General features: G+C 41.5%; 1 protein-coding gene across 6 annotated transcripts in view; it reads left to right on the forward strand.

Moving 5' to 3' along the window:
• The window catches only part of Fastkd1 (FAST kinase domains 1), a 44,296-nt gene extending 25,764 nt beyond the window's left edge, over positions 1-18,532 (forward strand). For 5 of the 6 annotated variants that reach the window (XM_005393257.2, XM_005393260.2, XM_005393258.2 and 2 more), the window contains 9 exons: positions 516-647; positions 3,466-3,952; positions 5,217-5,331; positions 9,559-9,687; positions 12,190-12,321; positions 12,905-13,018; positions 16,304-16,442; positions 17,378-17,492; positions 18,189-18,532. In XM_005393257.2, coding sequence (XP_005393314.1) covers positions 516-647; positions 3,466-3,952; positions 5,217-5,331; positions 9,559-9,687; positions 12,190-12,321; positions 12,905-13,018; positions 16,304-16,442; positions 17,378-17,492; positions 18,189-18,284 — 1,459 coding nt within the window. In that variant the 3' untranslated portion in view covers positions 18,285-18,532. The remainder of the gene's footprint in view (positions 1-515; positions 648-3,465; positions 3,953-5,216; positions 5,332-9,558; positions 9,688-12,189; positions 12,322-12,904; positions 13,019-16,303; positions 16,443-17,377; positions 17,493-18,188) is intronic. The other variant, XM_005393259.2, reaches the window with a different exon arrangement.
• Positions 18,533-21,905: the final 3,373 nt, after the last annotated feature.

Raw genomic sequence — 21,905 nt, forward strand, 5'->3', positions numbered from 1 at the left:
TTGTTGTCTTCAATATTCTGTGTTCATTTCTTGAAGTTGGATGGTTTCCTGTATTAATAATGTTTGATTCTTTCCTCTTTCTCATTTGCGTATCACATTTGCAGAGCTCAGGATCCTACTTCTTGTAAGCATCTCCACTTGAGGGCCAATGGATTTAAGAAAGAAAGTTAAATCAGTTTTGTTACTTGTTAGTAACCTGGTAAATTTTTGTTTGGGAGAAAGTGGTATTTGATATCTACTTTAAAGAGGTTTAAATTTTTTTGAGTAGAGAGTAGAACTGCATTTCTCTCCTCGTGCTATTATAGTGGAATATTATTTCATTCACATTCATTGATTCTATTCCATTTTATTTTAATTCTTTATATTTGTGTTCAATCTTGAGGCAGCCATATAAGAACAGAAAATCTTGCCTTATTTACTGCTATTTCTGTAGCATAGAACATTGGCTGGCATGAAAACTTCACAGTGTTGAATAAGTGAGAGTTTGTTCTAATATATGTTTTATTCTGTTCTAGAATTGCTTCAGTTCTGCATAAAAATTTGGAAAACTATAGACCAGTAGAGCTGTTAAGGATAACTCAAGCATTAAATGTTCTACATTTTCAAAGTAAAGAGGTTTTCGTGAAACTCAGAGAAGTACTACTTAGGTAAGATTCCAAAAAAGAAGTGTCTGGTTAGTGTTTCATTTTATAATCTGGCTGCAATCTTTGTTTTGTTAACTGTATGCAGAATTACTGGAACTTTTGGAGTCAAAATTGGGTAACTTATTAAAAATATTAAGGCCTGAGTGTATGGCTGAGTGGTAGGGCACTTGTTCAGTGTGCTTGATACCCCAGGTTCGACCCGCCCCACCAAAACTCCAAAAACCAAAATAAAACAGTAGTAAGATCAAACCATTAAAAATGCTAAGACACTTACCTCCCTCTGTGACCATTCTGCCAGTGTCTTTGCTTGCTATATGTTGAATTGGTGGTACATGCCTAAAATCCCAGCACTCGGGAGGCTGACCAGGATCTCAATGAGTTCAAGGCCAGCCTGTACTATATAGTGAGAACCGGTCTTAAAAAAAAACAACAAAAAGAAATTAAGCCTATAGGGTGGTTGATGGGAGGAAGACAGTAGCAAGTGAATAGCCAGGCTGTTCTTTCCTGTAGGAATGGAATAACAGTTGAAAGATTGAGGCTGTTATGAAGGGCAAAACTCCATTCAGAAGCTCATAATTACAGCACTTTGGTCTGGCTCATTCCCTTTTTTTAAGTTAACTTCCCTGGCAGGGGAGGCATCTGTTTATGCCGCTCAGGTTGTCCTTCACCTTGTGACCCCTCTGCCTCTGCCTCCCAAGTAGCTAGGATTTCAGGTATGTGTGATCAAGTGCAGCTTAATTAGTTAGCTTTTACAATAAGATATGCCGTGTAACAGACATGTTAGTGAAGAAGTGTTTTCATATAGAATTTTTCCTTTGTAATAATGTAAACTCATTTCTATGGATATAACAATTTTTTTGTTTTAAAGAGAAAAAACAATAACAAAATAATAACAACAAAGACAAAAACAAAGCAACACAAAAACAATAAAAACAATACAGGATTTTAAAACAAGATGATAGGAATTAACAATAAACAATTTTATTTTTACTAAGAAGTTATTCCATTTTTCATTGACTTTTATATTGTTAGGCTAAAATGAAATTTTCCATGAAAATTTTTATTTTAAAAATTAGAACGGGCAGGGGTGGTAGCACATACCTGTAAGCCCAGCACTCAGGAGGCTGAGGCAGGAGGATTGCTGCAAGTTCATGGCCAGCCTGAACTGTATAGTGAGACTCTGTCTCAAAAAAAAAAAAATTAGAATGGGGATGAGTATATAACTTAGTGGTACAGAACTTGGATAACATTCTCGAGGCCCGGGGTTCAATCCACAGCACCCTTCTCCCCAAAAAGAGTAAAAGAAAAGAAAAAGACTAAAATAATGTCTGAGATGAAGTGAGGTTCAAACCAGATTTATATTTTTCCCTCCATTTTCCACTCGTGCTTGTGCTACTATACCCAGTTTATATATTGTTTATTTTTTAACTTAAGTATAATCTACATAAAATGTACACCTTTTCCTATTACTTTGTCCTCATTTTTACGGTTAACTACTATTTCTCCTTCTAACTATATGGATTAGTTGGGCCTTTGTACTTTATTTGTTGATTTTTTAGGCCTTGGAACCGAACCAGAAAGTTCTGAGTCATATCCTTTCATTTTCAGACAGTGTCCCAGTTGCCCACATTGGCCTGAGTGTGCAGTCCTGCCTCAGCCGCCCAAGAAGCTGGGATTATAGATGTGCACCAGCGTGCCTGGATGCCTTTATATTTATATAATGGAGTCATATAGTATGATTGATTTTTGTGTCCAGGTTATGTGTAGTTTAGGTTTTTTCCCTGGATTTGTTTCCTAGGTAGAGCTTCTTCACATCAAATGATATAATTACTTTTAAAGTACTTAAGCCATACTGCTCAGTTACTGTACAGAAAAATTACAGCAAGCTTTTAAGTTTACTAATAGAAAATAAGAATGCCTATATCAGTGTACCATTGTAGTGTTACATTGATGCACCTTTCTAGCATTGAATTTTTTTTTTTTTTTGAGATAGGGTCTCACTGTGTAGCCCAGGCTGGCCTTGAACTCATGGCAATCCTCCTGCCTCAGCCCCCTGAGTGCAGGGGTTATATGTGTGTACCACCATACCTGGTTTAACACTGAGTATTATGATTATTTTATTATGCTATTTTTTTCCCCCAAGTACTAGGAATTGAACACAGGGCCTTTGCACTGAGCTACATCCCCAGACATTTTTTATACTGAGACAGGTCTTACTAGGTCCTAAATTGCCCAGGCTGGGTTTGAACTTGCAATCTTCCTGACTCAGCCTCCTAGAGTGCTGGGATTACAGGTGTATGTCACCATGCCAGGCTAATTTTGTTTTAAATTGGATTATTCCTTCTACTACTTACAAAGATTCTCTAAAGGCTCCAAGTTTTTAACTTGTGGTTTGACTGTTGCTATGCTGGAGGTGGGACTGTTGTGGTTGGACTTCCTACATACGAGGCATGAGAAGAAAAATATTATTGAGCGACCACTGTGGGCCAGGGCCTGTGCTAGGTTGTATCAGCTTCTGATAGGTCAGATCAGAAACCAAACCCAAAGTCCAGCTCCAGTGATAGCGCTGGAAACATCGTTCCAACAGCGACATTTTGTTAGCCAGGGACTCAGGTTTTGTTTTGGAGGGAAAAGCTAGGACATCTTAGTAAACCTTCAGGACCTGTCATCTTTGAATTTATCTAAGTCTTCTTAAATTAATTGTATTTTAGGCCTAGCTCACCTAGTAATTATAAGCATAATGGTAGGCTCATAATTTAATGCGTATTGTTTTGCTGCTGGTCTAGTGGCTTTGCTTTCCTTCTCTCTGCTTGCTTTCTAGTTCCTTGAAGGGTAGCTTCCGCGTGATGGAGACTGCCAGCCTGCTCTGCGCCCTCTCCTTGCTCCCTTCTGCTCACCAGGACGAAGCCGTGCTGTCCCGGATTGAAGCGTTTTTACCCCAGTGTGACCTCAGTAGCCTCACTAATTTCACCACGTTTGTTTTAAGATGGATCGAGAGTGATCACATGTATTTCGGTAGAGTTATTGGGAAACAGCTGAAACTCCTTCACACACTAAATCTCTACAGTCGGCAGAGATTACGACAGAGCAACAATCTACATCTCTTATGGGAAGAACTTAAATATGTAAAAGGGGACAGGTTACATGAATCGGTTCTGGAGGAAACAATTGCTGCTTTGCAGCATTTGATGGATGAAATTAATTACACAAATGTTGCAAAGATTGCATCCTTTGTGTATGAAAATAACTACCTCAGCACTTCGCTACTCGATAGGATAGCAGCGGTGGTTGTTCAGCAGATTGAAAAGGTGAAGTTGAAAAGTTACATATTAATTTGATCTATTTACTTTTTACTTTTAAATTTTTCCTTTCACATATTAATTATAGACTTGCTAGCTTCTACAAGCATAATTTTTTTATCATAAGTACTTTTGGAAATTGGAAAAGTATTTGAAGTTTAAAAATGAAACTCTGGTTTCTGGTTCAGCAATTTGTCAAGGCTTTTGCCTTAAAGCCCTTTCTTCTTCTGGCGTAGCAGGCGTGGCTGAGTCAGCAGTGTCTGTGGCCTCTCTGCAATATTGTCAACATCAGGAATCAGAATTGTAAGCCGGGTGTGGTGGAGCACGCCTGTAATCCCAGCACTCCAGAGGCTGAGGCAGGAGGATCGCTGCGAGTTCGAGACCAGCCTGAGCTACAAAGTGAGCTCAAGGCCAGCCTGAAGGGCATAGTGATACCCTGTCTCAAAAAGACAAAAAAAAAAAGGAATCTGAATTCTTTAACTAACAAGGAAGCTGTGTAGTGAGATAAGATAGTAGTAAGATAGTGGTGTATGTTTGCTTTCTTTTTTCTTACTCTCTATAATCCAGCGGTGTTTAAAAACATTTACAAAGTTGCTGGTTAGGCATGAAAATTTAGAAAATGATAAGGTATCTACTGGCACCATTGTTCTTAAATTGTCAATGTATCTTTTTTCTGATTCATTTCTGGAAATAACTTGCAAACTATTGCTCTGTGGATTATGTGAGAAGCAGCACAGAATCACCATTGTATGTATATCAGGATAAGACTTTTACTGAGAGGGTAGTTTTTCTCACAAATGAAAATAAAAGTCTGTTTGCTTAGCTTAGTGCTTGGTAGTCATTAAGTATTGAATTGGGTGAATGAATAATGAAATTTTTAAAAAAAGAATAAAAGAAAAATAAACACTATGATTATTATTAAGAAACTTTATATTGTATGAGGATTCTATAAAATATACTAATATCAAAGATATGAGTGATATTTCATCTCCTAAATTCATGAGTAGTGTATTCTGGAAATGAAGGATTGTTCATGTAACAAAATTAATTTGTACATTATCTGACTTTTTCCATTAACATTTTCTGAGTTACTAATAAATAGTCACAGGGTTAAATCATCTATACCAGAATGGAATAATTAATGAGTAGAATGGTTCCTTTATCATTTATAGTCATGTTAGAAAAGGATTTCATCTAAATAATAATTAGGCTAAAACTTGGTTTTATTTTTACTAAAGTTTAAACTATAAAAATTTCTGTTCGCTTTATACAGATCCATCCTTTCTCAGTCCTGGCTATTATTCTACCATTCAGCCGCTTGAACTATGACCCACCTCAAAGGGATGAGTTTTTGGGAGTGTGCGTGCAGTGCCTTCACTCTCACTTAGGTAAGTAAGTGTGTGGCTGGGTAGCGGGTTGAATTAGTAGATCACAGGGTACTGAGCTAAGAGGTCCCTCATCTTGGTGTAGCTATAGCAGCCATTGTTGTGGTTTATATCTGGATGGCCCCTGGAGCCTCCTGAGCTCATAGGTGAGATTACCGGAAGAAGGCAGGATTATGGGGCTATAGCAGGCTTGCTGCTAGGAGGCAGGTCACTGCAGGCGTGGCCTGGAAGGTGCGTCTCCCTCCTGCCTCCTCCCTTCACTCTGCTCCCTGGCTGCCTGACCTGGCGGGTGGTTCCAGCCTTGCCGGTGCCAGGCCCCTCTGCCATGCCGTTCTGCCTTGAGGCCAGCTGACTATGGACTGAGGCATGAGCCAGAATAAACCTCCCGTCCTCCTTACTGAGTGTTGGGTATTGTGTCTCAGCAGTGAGAAAATGACAGAGACAGCCGTGGATTCTGAACCTTAAAAGGCGCTGTGTGTTTATACAGTGCATGTTTTGTATTTTGGGGGGAAATTTATTATGGGAAATGTCAAGCTTATATGAAAGATTGAAAGAATTGAACAGGGAACACCTGTGTGCTCACGCTGGAGGGTCAGTAATGTCACCATTTTACCATACCTGCTTTATCTCTTTGTCTCTTGCTCACTCTTTTCTGTGCCATGTCAGTGCCGTGTCAGTGCTAGGAATCGTGAGCCTCACCCCTAATGACTGCGGATGCAGCTGCTAAGAATGAGGACGCTGTCCTGTGACGCCACATGCCTCTAGCACACCTAAGAAACCTAATATTCCCCAGATACCTGTAGACAGCTTATGTGTAAATCTGCCTAGTCGCTCCCAAAATACTTCTTAGAGAATTCCAGTCAAAATCCACATTTTTTGTTGTTACCTGTTTGTCTCCCATAGTCTATATTTTCTTCTCTTTTCTGTTACTTTTCCTCATTTTTTCCTGTATTTATTTGTTTATAATAGATTGATCATTTATTATAGATTGTATCACAGTATAGATTTGTCTGATTGATTTGGTTTTTTAAATTTTATTTTAAAGAGAAAAAGATAAAACAAAATTTCAAAACAAGGTAATAGGGGAGTAACAATCGTTAACACACTGCATATTGTTATCTTAAATTAGTTACTCAGAGTGTAATGCTGGGGATGTAGCTCAGCGGCATAAGCGCTTGCCTGGCAAGCCTGAGGTCATGAGTTCGATTCCCAATACCAGAAAGAAAAAAAAAAGAATCAGAGTATAAGATATAGGCATTTAATTGTCTAAACAGTATTACTGCAAACCTTTCTTTGCACTAAGAACTAAGAGAAATTAGTAGTATAACTACTATCTTAACTATCTTGTGTGTATATGCCTGTGTATATTTATATATATATATATTTTTTTTTTTTTGCTTTTTCTTCTTTTCTCCTTTCCCCCATCCTAGTCTGTCTTTCCTTTTGAAGTTTCTTCCCATTTTTACAGTATCTGTTATACATTTTGGATCTTATTTACTCTTTCAGCTTCTCACACTAGGGAGACAGTAACGATTTTTACACATGTGCGTCTGGTTTATTTCACTTACGAGTATGGTCTTGATTTGCATCCATTTACCTTTAAAAGGCTCCAGTTTATCCTTCTTTATGGCTGAGTAGTACTCTATTGTATAAAAAGACCACATCTTTTTTATCTACTCCTCAGTTGATGGACATTTGGGTTGTTTCCAAGATTTAGCTATTACAAACTGTGCTGCTATAAACATGGGTGCACATATATTGCTGTGTTTTTAATTCTTCTGGGAAGATATCCAGAAGGGAAATAGCAAGCTCAAATGGGATCTCTAATCCTGAGTTTTCTGAGGAATCTCCGATTTCCTCAGAATTTCTACAGTGGTGGTACCAGTCTACACTCCCACCAACAGTGGAGAAGTGTTCCTTTTTCCCCACAGCACCTTCAGCATTTGTTATTGGTGGGTTTCTTGATGGTAGTCATTCTTTCCGGGGTGAAATGGAATCTCAGTGTTGTTTTAATTTGCATCTCTCAAATGACCAGCGATGTTGAACATTTTTTCATATATTTATTTGCTGTTTATATTTCTTCATCTGAGAAGTGTGTATTCATCTCAGGTGCCCATTTTTGGATTGGGTCTTTAAATTTGGGAGGTCTCATTTTTTTATTTAGTTCTTTATCTGCTCTCGGTAGTAATCCTTTGTCTGAGGATCGGATGGCAAACATTTTTTCCCACACTGTGGGTTGTCTCTTCACTCTGTAGGTGGTTTCTCTTGCTGTGCAAAAGCTGTTTAATAAGATGAGAACCCAGTTGTTGATTCTTTGTGATAGTTCCTGTGCGGTAAGGATCATTTATTAGAAATTGTATCACATTATGGATTTGTCCGATTGATTTGTTCTAACTTGCTCCTCTATCTCTTATATTTCTAGTGAACTAGGAGTTAGGTAAAGAAGCTTAATTAAGTTCAGAGTAAACATTTTCAGCAAAAATACTTTGCAGTGCAGTATAACTTTCCTTATATCATATCTGAAAGCATGTAACATCGAATTGTTTTTTATATGCCCCCACATACATGTATTGAGGACTGAACCCAAGGAGTACTACATTCCCAGCCCTTCATGTTGTATTCTGAGATAGAGTCTTGCAGAATTACCCAGGCTAGTCTCATACCTATGATCCTCCTGCCTCAGCCTCCCAAGGGCTGGGATTAGAGTTGTGCACTACTATTCCCAGCCCACTTAATGTTTGAAAAATTCTTTTTTGGGGGTCTTTTTGAGACAGGGGCTTGCTATGGAGTTCATCCTGGCCTAGAGCTCACTTTGTAGCCCAGGCTGGTCTCGAATTCACAACAGTCCTCTTGTTTCATCCTCCTGAGTGCTGGGACTACAGGTATGCACCACCACACCTGGCTAATAATGGTTTCTTTCTTTTTTTTTTGTCCTTTTGAGACAGGGTCTCCCTATGCAGTTGGCTGGCCTTGAGCTCATTTTGTAGCCCAGGCTGGCTTTGGAACTTACAGCGATCCTCCTGCCTCAGCCTTCCGAGTGCTGGGATTATAGGCATGCGTCACCACACCTGGCAATGTTTGAAAAATTCTTAGAGACCTTCATAGTAAAATTAGTTAACTGATGGACTAATAATTTCCTTTGTTTTAAGTATACATTAGTTTTGATGGGATAGTTTTGCTGGTAGAGATCATTACTGTTAGCCTCATTTGTGACTTGGCCTTACTTTATTAAATAAATTCATGGCAGATGTGGTGGCACACACCTGCAATCCCAGCACTTGGGAGGCTGAGGCAGGAGGATCTGGTAGTTCACGGCTAGCCTGGGGTACATAATGAGTTCAAGGCCAGTCTGAACTATATAACAAGATCCTGTCTCAAAAAACAAATAAATAAATTCAGCAAAAAATCCGAAGGGACAGATTTAATGTTGGCTTTTCTGTCCTTTATAGAAATACACAAGTGAGGCCATGCATACAGCTCAGTGGCACAAGTGCCTGCCTGGCAAGTGCAAGGTCCTGAGTTCGATTTCCAGCACCAAAAACAAAAAAACAAAAAAAACACCAGTGGGGCATTTCAGTTGGCCCCTCCCCTACCTCAGAACATCGGCTGTGCTGTGGGGGGCAGGTCGGGGGAGACGCTAAGGCCAAAGCCGAGCCCCTGGGGCGTGTGCTCAGCCTGGATCTGAGTCCCCAGAGAGCAGTGTGTGTGGTGGAGCCGGGCTCTGAGTCTCCCCCACCCACTCACTACTCTGCTGCCTCACAGAGCAGAGCAAATACCGCTGCCGCCGGGTCAGCCAGCCTCGCTCCGGCGCGAGCTCTATCTCCAGCACTCAGTGTCACCAGACTCCGCGCCCCGGAGCGCTTCTCCTCCAGGTACCACTGTCCTTTGGGTTTGAATTTTTTTCTCTTTTCAAGGCGGTTCTTAAAATTATAGGTAAAGTGCAATTCCAGCAACCACATTCATTTAACTTAGTGTAATAGCTTGAATTTTCACAAACTGAATCTTTCAAGGACTTAGTCCCTGGGTCAGGAAACAGACTATTACCCCGTACCGTTGCGCTGCCCCCTTTCTTACCTGCCACACCCAGAGGTGACCCCTTCCTGACTCTCAAGCAGAATGGACTGGTGGTGTCCATGTTTCTCACTTTTTGTGGACTTAACTCGGGCTGGCTAGACAACGCGGGTGTGCGGGCGGCGGTGCCTCCTTTACTCAGTCTCCGTTCTCTTCCAGGTGCACTGTCTCCCCCTGTGTTAGTGCTTCTTGGCTACGCTTTGGCCACACTGGAATATTTTCCAGAAGATCTGCTGAAGGCAATTTTTAACATCCAGTTCTTAGCCAGATTAGATCCTCAGCTCGAAAGTACGTATACATTAAATTATCCTTTGTATTTTATATCCAAACTTCAGCTCTACCCCTACTGAAGCTCTCCTTCCTCCTCGCCGGGGGGGTTAAACCGAAGGCCTTGCACTAGCTGTTCCCAGCCCTTGTTTTCATTTTCCTGCAGTTTGGGACAGGGTCTCCTCAAGCCCCTAAATTGCCCGGATTTGTAATCCTCTTGACTCAGCCTCCCAGAGCACTGGGATTATAGCGATGTGCCACCATGCCCAGTTCCTACTGACTGCGTTTAAATATTAGTAACATTTCTGTTAATAAAAGCGTTTCGTGGTGGCTGGGGCCGTAGCTCAGGGAAGAGCACTTTCCTAATGTTGATGAGGCCCTGGGTTTGATCCTCAGCACCACCAAAAAATTCCTCTTGTCATGATTATTGTAAAAAATTTGGAAAACATATGAAAATATAAAACGTAAAAGCCAGGTGTTGCGGCAGCTACCTCTAATGCCAGCATTTAGGAGACTGAGGCAGGAGAATCGCAAGCTCAAGAGAGTACACATCCTGACTGTGTGTCGAGGTGAAGGCCAGCGATGGACTACACAGTGAGACCCGGTCTCAAAAAACCATACAGAAAGAAATACCCATAATTTTAACCACCGAGTAAAACTACTTCATGGATTGGTTGGTACTGGGGATTGGAGGTACAGGGCCTCACACATTAGCTGAGTGCTCTAGCACCGAGCTACATTCTCAGCCTAAAACTACTTTTTAAAAATATTTATTGATTGATTGATTGATTGTCTTTTGGAGACAGGGTCTCACTATGCAGTTCAGGCTGGCCTTGAGCTCACAGTAGCCAGGCTGGTCTTGGAACTTGCAATGATCCTCCTGCCTCAGCCTCCTGAGTGCTGGGATTATGGGTGTGTGCCACCATGCCTGGCCTAAAACTACTTTTTTTTTTTTTTTTTTTGGTTTTTCTCCGGTACCGGGAACCGAACTCAACGACCTTGCACTTGCCAGGCAGGTGCTTTTGCCGCTGAGCTAAATCCCCAGCCCCAAAACTACTTTTAATGGTTTATTTTTTAAAAAATATTTTGTGGGTACCAAGAGTCAAACTCAAGACCTCATGCTTGCCAGGCAGCGATGTTCCACGAGCTGAATTGCCAATCCCTGGCCCCTGCTTTTAATGTTGTAGAGTAGTTCTTTTTTTTTCCTTCATTCCTTTCTCCCTTCCTTCTTTCTTTTCTGTTTTTCTGCGTGTGTGTGTGTGTGTGTGTGTGTCTCGAGACAGGGTCTCGCTGTGTAGCCCAGGCAGGCCTTGAACTCACAGTGATCCTCCCGCCTCAGCCTGACTATGGGGATTACTGCAGTACACCACGGTGCCCTGCTTCCCTTCTTTTTCTTTCTTTTCCTTTTCTCTCTTTCCTTCTCTTCCCTTCTTTTTGCTCCTCTGTTGTCCCTGTCCCTATCTCCTCCATTTGTTTGTTTGTAAGAGTTCGAGCCCACCACGTGCTAAACATGTATTCTACTGCCCCATCCCTTGGAGTATTTCTTTTCTGTTTCTCTCCTGCTCTTACGTATCATGCATTTATATACATTCTAAAACAAATTTGAATTATTTACATATTCACTTTGGAATGTTGCCTTCTTTGTCTAACTACATTTTGAATAATTTTCCATATCATTAATTTTTTTATATCATTCTTATTGGATATATAATATGCCATTATATAGACGTAATAAAACTTACTTGTTCGAGACCAGCCTGGGCTACATAAGTGGGTTTCAAGGCCAGCCTGAACTAAACAATGAGACCCTGTCTGAAATAAATAAATAAATAAATAAAAATGAAAAACTTACTTGTTATGGTATAGGTTGTTTCCAGTTCCTCATTATTACATGTAATGAATTATTAGAGATGAATCATTTCCTCAGGATAAATTCTTAAATATAAAATATTAGGTCAAGGAAAAAAAAATTTTTTTTTCCAGACAGGGTCTCAGTGTGCATTTCAGCCTGGCCTAGACTCACTATATAGCCCAGGGTGGCCTCAAACTCACAGCAATCCTCCTGCCTCAGCCTCCTGAGTAGTGGGATTACCAGCATGCACCATCACACCTGGCTAGAACTACATTTTAAAATTTATTTCCAGAGCCAAGCATGGTGGCGCTCACCTGTAATCCCAGCACTCTAGAGGCTGAGGCAGGAAGGTTGCCGTGAGTTTGAGGTCAGCCTGGGCTATATAATGAGTCCAGGCCAGCCTGAACTATATAGCAAGGCCCTGTCTTAAACAAAAAGTACAATAGTTTTTAAATGTACAATTAATGATAATAGTGTAGAAGTTGATCCTGATGATGCTACTGACTATAATAATTTTAAAATATAAGGCATTTGTACAGAAATAAAGTGATTTTATATAATATGAGAATAAAAGTATCCCTAATAGTGAGAATAAATGATGAGAAAAAATGAGTTGTTTTCTGCTAGGCCCGGAGTATCAAAGTCCATGAGCGTTTCCTTTTTTGTTTCAGTTTTAACTTCATCTCTGAGTGGCAAGGTCCAGTTTCATCTGATGGAGTTGAATAGAGCTGTCTGCTTGGAATGTCCTGAGTTTCAAATTCCATGGTTTCATGACCGCTTCTGTCAACAACAATGTAATAAAGGTTTGAGTCTTCTTCTTGTGAGATAGTGAAATTTAATTAGGAAGTAAATTTTTAGGTAAGACATTGTTATTATTAAATCTAAACATGGCACTAGAATTTCCAAGAAGGCCATCACCTATTCATGTTTTAGGTGAGATATTGTAGGTGAGCGTTGTGTAACAAGGGATAAGAATTTCTTGCTGGGCGTGGTGGCACATGCCTGTAATCCCAGCCCTTGGGAGGCTGAGGCAGGAGGATCATTGTGAGTTCAAGGCCAGCCTGAACTGCATAGCAAAACCCTATCTCATAAAGACAAAAAAAGGGGCTGGGAATTTAGCTCAGTGGCACAGTTTCTGCCTGGCAAGTACGATGTTGTGAGTTCGATTCCTGGTACTGAAACCCCTCCCCCCCAAAAAAAAAACCACCCAAGAATTTGTGAATTAGGACATTAAACATTTTTATTGAGAGCAAGAACTTGTATTTAATTTGGTGGTATGACATCAAAGTTCTTGGAAATAGTCTTTGATTTTCAGTGTGTAGAATTGGGATGGTCACTCAAAGTCTGACTAACTTAGGTGAACTATCTGTTTTTATTTTCATAAAGATACTGGCAGCATAAATGGAGCACAGCAGCAGATTTATAAAATCCTAGCAGAGGCACTAGGAGGACCCAGTTTTGTAAAAGCCTCTGTTCTGTCACCGTATTATCACACAGTAGGTAAGTCACTGACCAGGAATTACTACTTCTGAGGACCAAGCTGATTTGAATACAAGCGTCTCATTAGTTGGAATTTTTTGTTTTGTTTTGTTTCCAGTACTGGGAATCGAACTCACGACCTTGCGCTTGCCAGGCAGGTGCTGTGCCGCTGAGCTAAATCCCCAGCCCCTTCATTAGCTGGAATTTAAGAAAAGAAAGTTTAAAATTTTTTTTTTTGTGGTTGTTATAAAAATTTACAAACAAATAGAAAGAATATAATTAATCTTCAAATTCTCATGGCCCAGTTTGGATAACCATCGGCATTTTGATGTTTTTCAGAAAAAAAATTTAAGGGCCAGGTGTGGTGGCACACACCTATAATCCCAGCACTTGGGAGGCTGAGGCAGGAGGATTGTTTTGAGTTTGAGATCATCTTGGGCTACAAAATGAGCTCAAGGCCAGCCAGAGTGAGCCCCTGTCTCAAAAAAAAAACGACAAAGAAAAGAAAAAAAAATTTAAGGTCAACTGTGTGTAAAACCCAGATTAAGACTCAGGACTGCTGGGCACTGTAGGCTCAGGCCTATAATCCTAGCACTTGGAAGGCTGAGGCAGAAGGATTGCTGTGAGTTAAAGCCCAGCCCAGGCTACAGAGCAAGACCTTGTCTCAAAAAAATGAACAAAAGACTCACTGGATCTTCAAAGATTCTGTTCTCTATCCAGTGCCTATTGGATAGAGAACAGGAAAATTAATTCTTGTATTATGATTCATTATTGTAAGTTCATCTCTAAAACTAACTTGAGTTATCAGCCTGGACTAAGATTTTCAAAGATACTGTGCATGTGACCCTAACCTGATACCTTAAATGAAAAAGATAAAAGTTTAAGAGGATTGCACAGATTTTTTAGAAAATATCTGCTTAATGTAATGGTTGCCAAAATCAAATACTATTTTTAGTTGGGCATGGTGGCGCACGCCTGTAATTCCAGCACTCAGGAGGCTGAGGCGGGAGGATCGTTGTGAGTTTGAGACCAGCCTGGGCTACAAAGTGAGCTCACAGCAGAACTACACAGTGAGACCCTGTCTCAAAAAGACCAAAAAAAAAAAAAAAAAAAAAAAAAAAAAATCAAAAACCAAAAAACAAATACTGTTTTTGCTATACTAATGCTAACACAGTTGGTAACCTCACTGCGTCCTGTACTTCACATTTTTTTCCCTTTTGGCCTGATGCCCTTTTGAGAGACAGTGACAAAAGGGTCTAGAAACAGAGGACAGATTGGGAAGGACCTAGAACTCAGTCTTAGAACTAGAGAGGACTACAGTGTCATGGAGTTCAGAGCTTGAGCAACTTCTTTTTATTAATTTTTCTGTTTTGGCAGTATTGGGGATCAAAGCCAAGGGCCTTGTGCCTGCTAGGCAAGTGTGCTCTATCACTAAGCTATATCCCAGCCCTTTTTAAATATTATTTGAGACAGGGTCTCACCAGGTTGCCCTGTGTGGCCTCAATCTTGTGATCCTCTTGCCTCAGCCTCTGGAGAAGCTGAGATTACAGGCATGAGCCACTATGCCCAGTTCCTTGGTAGTTTCTTTATCTGTAAAATGGGGATAATAGTGCCGGTTTAGTAGGATTACATAGGCATTCAATGTAAAGCATTTAAAAAAAAAAAAAAAGAATGTAAAGCATTTAGTAATGGAACATAGTACGTGCTCAATACATTTTATTTGGAAAAAGAATCTAGGGATGGTTAGTCTGAAAAATAGAAGTCTTAAGGGGAACATAACTTTGTTTGCCCCAGCACCACAGTATAATAAAAAAATCCAAGACCAAACAAAAGAAAGACATTTGAAGGAAGGATGTGTGGAAGAACTAGGTACAGTATCTCTGTTTCAGGGATGGAAAGATTGTAACACTTAATCCCAGCAACCATAATCCCAGCACTTGGGAGGCTGAGGCAGGAGGATTGCCACAAGTTCAAGGACAGCCTGGGCTACATAGTAAGTTCGAAGGCAGCCTGAACTACATAGTGTGACCCTGTCTCAAAAAAAACATAATGGTATCTCTGTCTTCCTGAGAAACCACTTTGAAGATACCACCATGTATTACAGCAGCCATTGATATTTTCCTACTAATCTGTCCATAACTCTGAAATGTTTGTATTGTTCCTGTCCTATTTCGTAAATGGATGTATGTTTATTATTATGTGTTTCCAACAGCAACCATTGAGAATAGTCAATGATTATTCAATTGGTCACTCATGTATAGCTCTATTTATTTTCTTTAGAAGCCACTTTGAAGATACCAAAGTATAGTACAACAACCATTGATAATCTCCTACAGCTTTTGTCTGTAACTCACTGTTATTTGTCTATTTGTTTTCCTGAGAAACTATCTTGTAGATAACAATATGTAAAACAGGGGCTGGGGATTTAGCTCAGTGGCAAAAGCGCCTGCTTGGCAAGCGCAAGGTCGTGAGTTCGGTTCCCAGTACCGGAGAAAAACAAAAAAAATAAAAATAAAAAAAATAAACAATATGTAAAACAACAACCATTGATAATTTCCTACCACTTTGTCTGTAATTTGGTAAGCCCCTCTATTACTATGTTATCCTTCTTTTACTCTTTAAAATTAAAAAAACAAAAACAAAAACAAAATATAACGGAAGCAAAGAGAATTATGGGCTGCTCTGTGAAAAAGTAAGAATGGGGCAGAGGCGGGGTGGTCAATGACCATGGAGGTAGCTGTGTGTGTGTGTGTGTGTGTGTGCGCGTGCGCACCCGTATTCTACACTGGGCAGGAGGTAAACTGAGTAATCGTTGGTTTTTTCATTTTGCACCAGATTGGGTTTAGCAATGAGGAACAAAAACCCACAAATAGGAGATACTTAAATCACCCGTTTCTTTCCTCTCATACGTGCAGAGTCCAGGGCTGGGCCGGCAGCTCCACAAACAGCAGGGTTGAGTCTTTGTCTTTATTTCTTTTTGGATGCGCTATTCTGGCTCCCTCCTAAGGTGACCAAGAGACTTAAGGAGATAAAATCCTTAATAGGATTTGGCCCAGCCTGGTGCTACCTGCAGCCCTGTGCTGCAGTTTATTAAGAACTGCTGATTGATTTTGATTGTTTTCAAAGAGAGGCGCCCGTGGACCAGATCTTAGAAAACAAGTTGGATGGTTAGGGAGGCTTGTCGTTCTTCCATGCACATGCGCACGTGTGTATGTACACACCGTATATTTGTGTTAAAAATATATCTTCATTGTCTGCCTGTAAGCAGGTACCTAATTACACTGTTGGTTCCTATACTTCCATAAGATTTTGAATGTATCTTGGATAAAAGAAAACAGCCTCTTTCTTACGGAAGCCATAATGCAACTTTGGGGAACCCAGCAGGAATGTACTGGGAATCAAACATCCAAACAGTGCGATCAAGTCTTCCATCTGGAGCTGAAAGGTAATGTGTTTCTTAATTTCAAATTTTATCTAAATGTAAAATCTGGCCTTATAATATGACCTCAGCTTTCAAGGAGCAATCATAGGAGCCTCTGCTCTTCCTGCAACTTACACGGTTGTCCCGTGGACCTTCGCCCTCCTGTGCTTGCATCTTACTGTCTTACCTCATTGGGTCAAAGCCGGCAGTGTCTAACCAAGGTGCTGAGCGGGTCGCCTAGGCTGGGAGTGAGTGGTGTCTTCCCACGCCTTTCCGCTGACCACACAGCACTCACTACTTCCTCCCTTGCGGTTCCTCCTGTGTGCTCTGTTACACTAAGCCACTTGCTTTATCTTCATGTGTGAGCTCCTTATGCATTGTGGTTGTGTAATACATATATACTGAAAAAAAATAAGTATATATTGGATAAAGGAACAAATGCATGAAAGCCGGGAGCTCTTTTACTATCATCTAGTTTAAACAAATAGGTATAGTCAGGCGTGGTGATGCATGCCCGTAATCCCAGCACTCAGGAGGCTGAGGCAGGGGGATCATTGGGAGTTCAAGACCAGCCTGGGCTACAAAGTGAGCTCAAGGCCAGCCTGAACTGCATAGCCAGACCCTATCTCAAAAAGAAAACAAAAATAAAAACAGAAACAAAAAAAGAAACAAATAGGTTTAATTGTTATCAGTTACTAATTTCTTTTCTTTTTTTTTTTTTTTTTGGCAGTACTGGGCATTGAACTCATGGTCTTGTGTATGCTGGGCAAGTGCTCTACCACTGAGCTACATCCTCAGCCCTAGTTACTAATTTCTTAAGTAGAAAAAATAACATGGGTTACTCATTTATATTCATCTGGCTTTCATTAGCTTATACATTCTTATTCCTGAAAGGCTTATACTTATTCAGTTTCTCACTTTAATTTTGGAAATACAGTATTTTTTTTTTCCTTATGTAGGATTGCATTCGAATTCCTGAACTCAAAAGCTTTTTGTAGAAATATTCCTCACTTAAAAGGAAACCCTGCTATGAAGAAGCGACACTTAGAAATTTTGGGCTATCGTGTGATCCAGGTATGACACACTCATGTAATTCATCCTGTAAACAACAGAGAGGCCAGGTGCAGTGGTGCACTCCTGTAATCCCAGAACTCTGGAGGCTGAGGCAGGAGGAGCGCTATAAACCTAATGCCAGTCTGGGCTGCACAGTGATTTCAAGGCCAACCTTAACTATATAACAAGACCCTATCTCTAAATAAACAAATAAATAAATAAATAAATTCAACATAAAAAGCACAGAGACACTGGCTATACAGGTATTTCCTTTTAACACGAAAATTTTAGAGTTACTTTTTCATATTAAAATGGTATATTAGGATGTCTGTGATACCGAATATGTTTTTAGTAGACTAAGAAATGAAAATTACTTCCTTTACTGTCTTTAGTGGAGCTGCTGATTTGCACGTTCACGTCCCGTGGGGTGAGGCCCTGTGGCGGGGCAGACTCAGGAGGAAAGGCTTGTGCTGTGGTGTGAGCACTACGCATGTCCGTGCTGCCACTGTAGGAACCGGGGTCTGAGAGGAGGACGGGTCAGGAAAGGTCCTCTGGGCAGTGTGAAGGAGGAGGAGCCACTCAGCCCCTGCACGGACCCAAGGCCAGGCTGTGAGGCCGCACCATGGGGCTCCCCTAGCTCCCCTCTGTGCGGCTGCTCAGTTTCCCTGTTTTCAGTCGCTGTTGAAACTCTCACCCGACTCCTTGCTTACCTTCCAGATCCCTCACTTCGAGTGGAACTCCATGGCACTGTCAATCCCAGATGCTCGCGTGGACTACCTGAGACAGCGTATATTTGGAGACGGGAAATCATGATTGTTATTTTTATTTAATAAGATTTGGACATGGTTTTGAGGGTGTCCTCCAACGGTTCACATGTTAGAGGCTTGGTCCTTGGTGTCACAGTTCTTTTTTTAGGGGGGAGGTACTAGGGATGGAACCCAGGGCCTTGTGCATGCAAGACAAGAACTCTACCACTGAGCCACATCCCCAGCCACAGGCCTTTTTATTTAAAAGGAATTCTTATGGTGCATCACCTTTGTATGTGTTATCCTGAAGTGAAAGCTGCCTGGTATGTTTGAGAATAACAAAAGAACCACTGTGAGGTGGGCAGAACAAGCAGGTTGCCAGGTGTGGCTGATGCCTATAATCCCAGCAAAGGAGAGGCTGAGGCAGGAGGATTGCTGTGGGTTTAAGGCTAACCTGGAATACATAAGTGAGTTCAAGGCATGCCTGTACTACCAGTAAGACCCTGACTCAAAAAAATCCTTCAGCTTATTGGGAATGAGAAGTTGCTGCCTATTTGACCTAGGCCCTGGTTCGTTTCCACTGGCCTATAGTATTGTTTATGACTCTTAAGCAATCTCAGTCTTGGCATACCAGGTAGAACAACTGATTAGAACAATTGTGTCACCTTAGCTAGAGTAGTATAATCAGCAATAACAGCATCAAACACAGGCTAGAAAATGACAAACTGTGGTAACTATTAATGTTATGGTTGATACACTGTGTCAAATTGGGGAGTCTAGAGGTTTGGCAAGTGACTCAGCAGTTCTACCTCCTGGGGTGAAAAGGACATGCCCTTCCTGCTCTAGGATGGTGTTCATTGTGTCAGTGTGAGAAGTTTAGAAGGTTAACTGTGTGACTCAGCAGGGAGCCTGTGTGCTTACTTTGTATTCATCCTGAGCCTGTGCAGGAGGAGGGCATGGGGATTGTGTGGCTGCTACAGGCCCCTGGGTGGGGGTAGCCCACTTACAATATAGGGAGGGAAAGAGGCTTGCTCAGTTTGCCGCTCCCCCACTTTGCTCTTGCTTTGCTATCTTTCACCGCGAGGGCTTGCCCTCTGCCATGTACCACTCTGACTAGGAGCCAGCCAAGTATGGACTGAAACCTCCACACACTATGAGCTAAATAAACCTTTCCTTCCTTAATTCTGGGTGTCAGGTATTTTGTCTTAGCAATGAGAGAAAAGTAACGAAGACAATTAATTTGCTACCTTTGAACTAGATTTGTGGTTATATAACAAAATCTAAAACAAACCTGAAAATTGTATACAGCAAATATGCCCTCAACATGTGGTTTTTACTCTTAGAGGAGAAAATTTAAAAGGGGTTAAGGGGTAAAATAGAGAAATAGAAGAGGCAGAGATTAGAAGCAAGGCTGGAGGACAGAGGAAGATCACAGAAACTTTGGGAAACTGGTGAAGACAGGAGGGAACAAGAGAAGGAAGAAATTAAAAACAAGAACAGAACAGCAACAACAAAAAACTAGAAACACTGTCCACATTCATATAAAAACACCAATCAAGAAAAAAACAAAAATGAGAAAAGAGAAATAAAATAAAAGTCCATTAAGAGGCACATCTCTGCTGTCAGGGTAGACAAAGCGGGCAGAATCCAGATCATCTTGATTAATGCTGGCGAGCCAGCAACCTTCGCCTTTATTTCCACTGAAGTTCACCCTGCTTCTTGGATGTGAGGCTGGAATCCAGTTTGTGCAGCCTGCAAGACTCTACTCCTTCTGCTGGCTTGAATTCAGTTCCCTGCTGTCTTGAACTCGGCTTCTTAACCTCCTGCCAGATTGGACTTGGTTCCACCTCACCCTGACAGTGGGAGCCCCTAGATAGAGTCAACCTGCAGCTGCTCTTGAGTTCTGAGCTCAGTTGGCCCCTCTCCAGGATGGCTCCTAGCCAGCCACCCTCTCCTGGGGGATGTCTGAACCCAAATAACTCACCAGCCACTGCAGTCTGCTGCATCCACTGCTCCGTTCCACTGGTGCATTTCTCCGTGGAGACCTCTGGGGTCACCAGTCATCACTGTGTGTCTGCAGGTTTGAGCTGCCCCTCCCATGCGGTGAGTCAGGGCTCGGGAGAAAGCACTGTTTACCACCTCCTTCTTTGTTGAAGTCTCTCTCTTCACTCTCCCTGTGGGCTTCAGTTCTTGCTTCAGATCCTTGATAGGTCCTGGGGACTCAGTTCCTTCCTTCTTCCTCACATTACTATATTCCACTGTCTGGATACCACATCTCAGAGAGGCTGTTTATCTGCTGTTCACCACTCCACCATCTTCCCAGCAGTCCATTCTGTTTTTATGGTAAGCACTTAGAATTTTCTCTCCCAGGAGTGCATCTTTGGCCATAATTTACCCCATCCCTTGCCATTTAAGTTTAGCTTGCGTGTGGGTTTGGGGCTTATTTTTGCAAGGGGAACAATATAATATAGGACACATACTTCATATGGTTATTTATAATAGTCACCCAAAGAACAGTGTACAAAAGAGTGCAGGAAGTCTGTCCACACACTACAGACCAGGAATCCAGCTGAGGGCCTGGATCCTGAAATAATGTCCTACGTGAGTCCAGCTGAATAGAGCCCATAATAATGCCTCCCATGAATCCAGCTGGAGGCCCAGGGCCCATAACAGTATCTCACACAGGCCTGTTTCACGGATCTGCGCTAGGACGGCCCAAAGGTCAGTGGTGGAATCTAGAAAGTCTGTGCCAGCAAGATGAAAGGATCTGTGCTAGCAGGCTGAGGGATCTGCACTGGAGCCAGGAAGTGATGCTCAGAAGAACCAGAGCTCCCCGGAAAGGTACCACAGCCATCCTCGGCAACAGTGAGGTCCTGAGCTCCTCTGATGATCAAGATGGCCAAGTTCATCAGGAAAGCCAGCATAACGAGCTCCCAACAGCTTCTACCAGCTCCCAACAGCCTCCTCCAGGTCTGCCTCTTATGCTGCTGGCAACAGTCCTCAGGTGGGCCCCCCACACCCAGCACCACACTTAGTCAGTTCTGCTGGGGATTATAAATTGACCACCAGTTATCAATCCACTACAGCTTGTAAGCAGCCTGCTCCACTCCTTTCTCCTAGTAGTTATCTGCTGAAGACCTTTTTTGGGCTTCCAACCTTCGGGATTTTTGATTGTGTACTCCTGGTACAATTTGGATCAATGGTTTTTTTTTTTGAGACAGAGTCTCACTATGTAGTTCAGGCTGCCCTCTAACTTGTGGCAATGCTCCTGTCTCAGCGTCCTGAGTGCTGGGATAACAAAAAACCAGTCAAGTTTCTACGTAAGAGATTCAAAATAAAACTGATTTTTAATATATTTCCATATTTATGATAGAGAAAGCTGTGTGAACATGCATCTGTTTTGTTTGATTTTGTTGGTTTTTATTTTGTTTTTGTATTGGGAGTTGATTCCAGGGCCTTCACATTGAACTACATCCACAGACCTTTTTTTACTTTTTATTTTGGAGACAGGTTCTCACTGAGTTGCCCAGGCTGGGGTTAAACTTGTGATTCTCCTGCCCCAGCCTCCCAAAGTACTGGGATTATAAGTGTGCCCCAGCACACCTGGTTTATATCTTTTTTTTTGTGCAATTACTTGACAAGTTATCATGGAATTCTCAGAGAACAATGTGTAAGAAGTCAAAAAAGG

The sequence above is a fragment of the Chinchilla lanigera genome, unplaced genomic scaffold (genome assembly GCF_000276665.1).
Source record: "Chinchilla lanigera isolate Chin_1 unplaced genomic scaffold, ChiLan1.0 scaffold00048, whole genome shotgun sequence".
NCBI classification, from domain to species: Eukaryota; Metazoa; Chordata; class Mammalia; order Rodentia; family Chinchillidae; genus Chinchilla; species Chinchilla lanigera.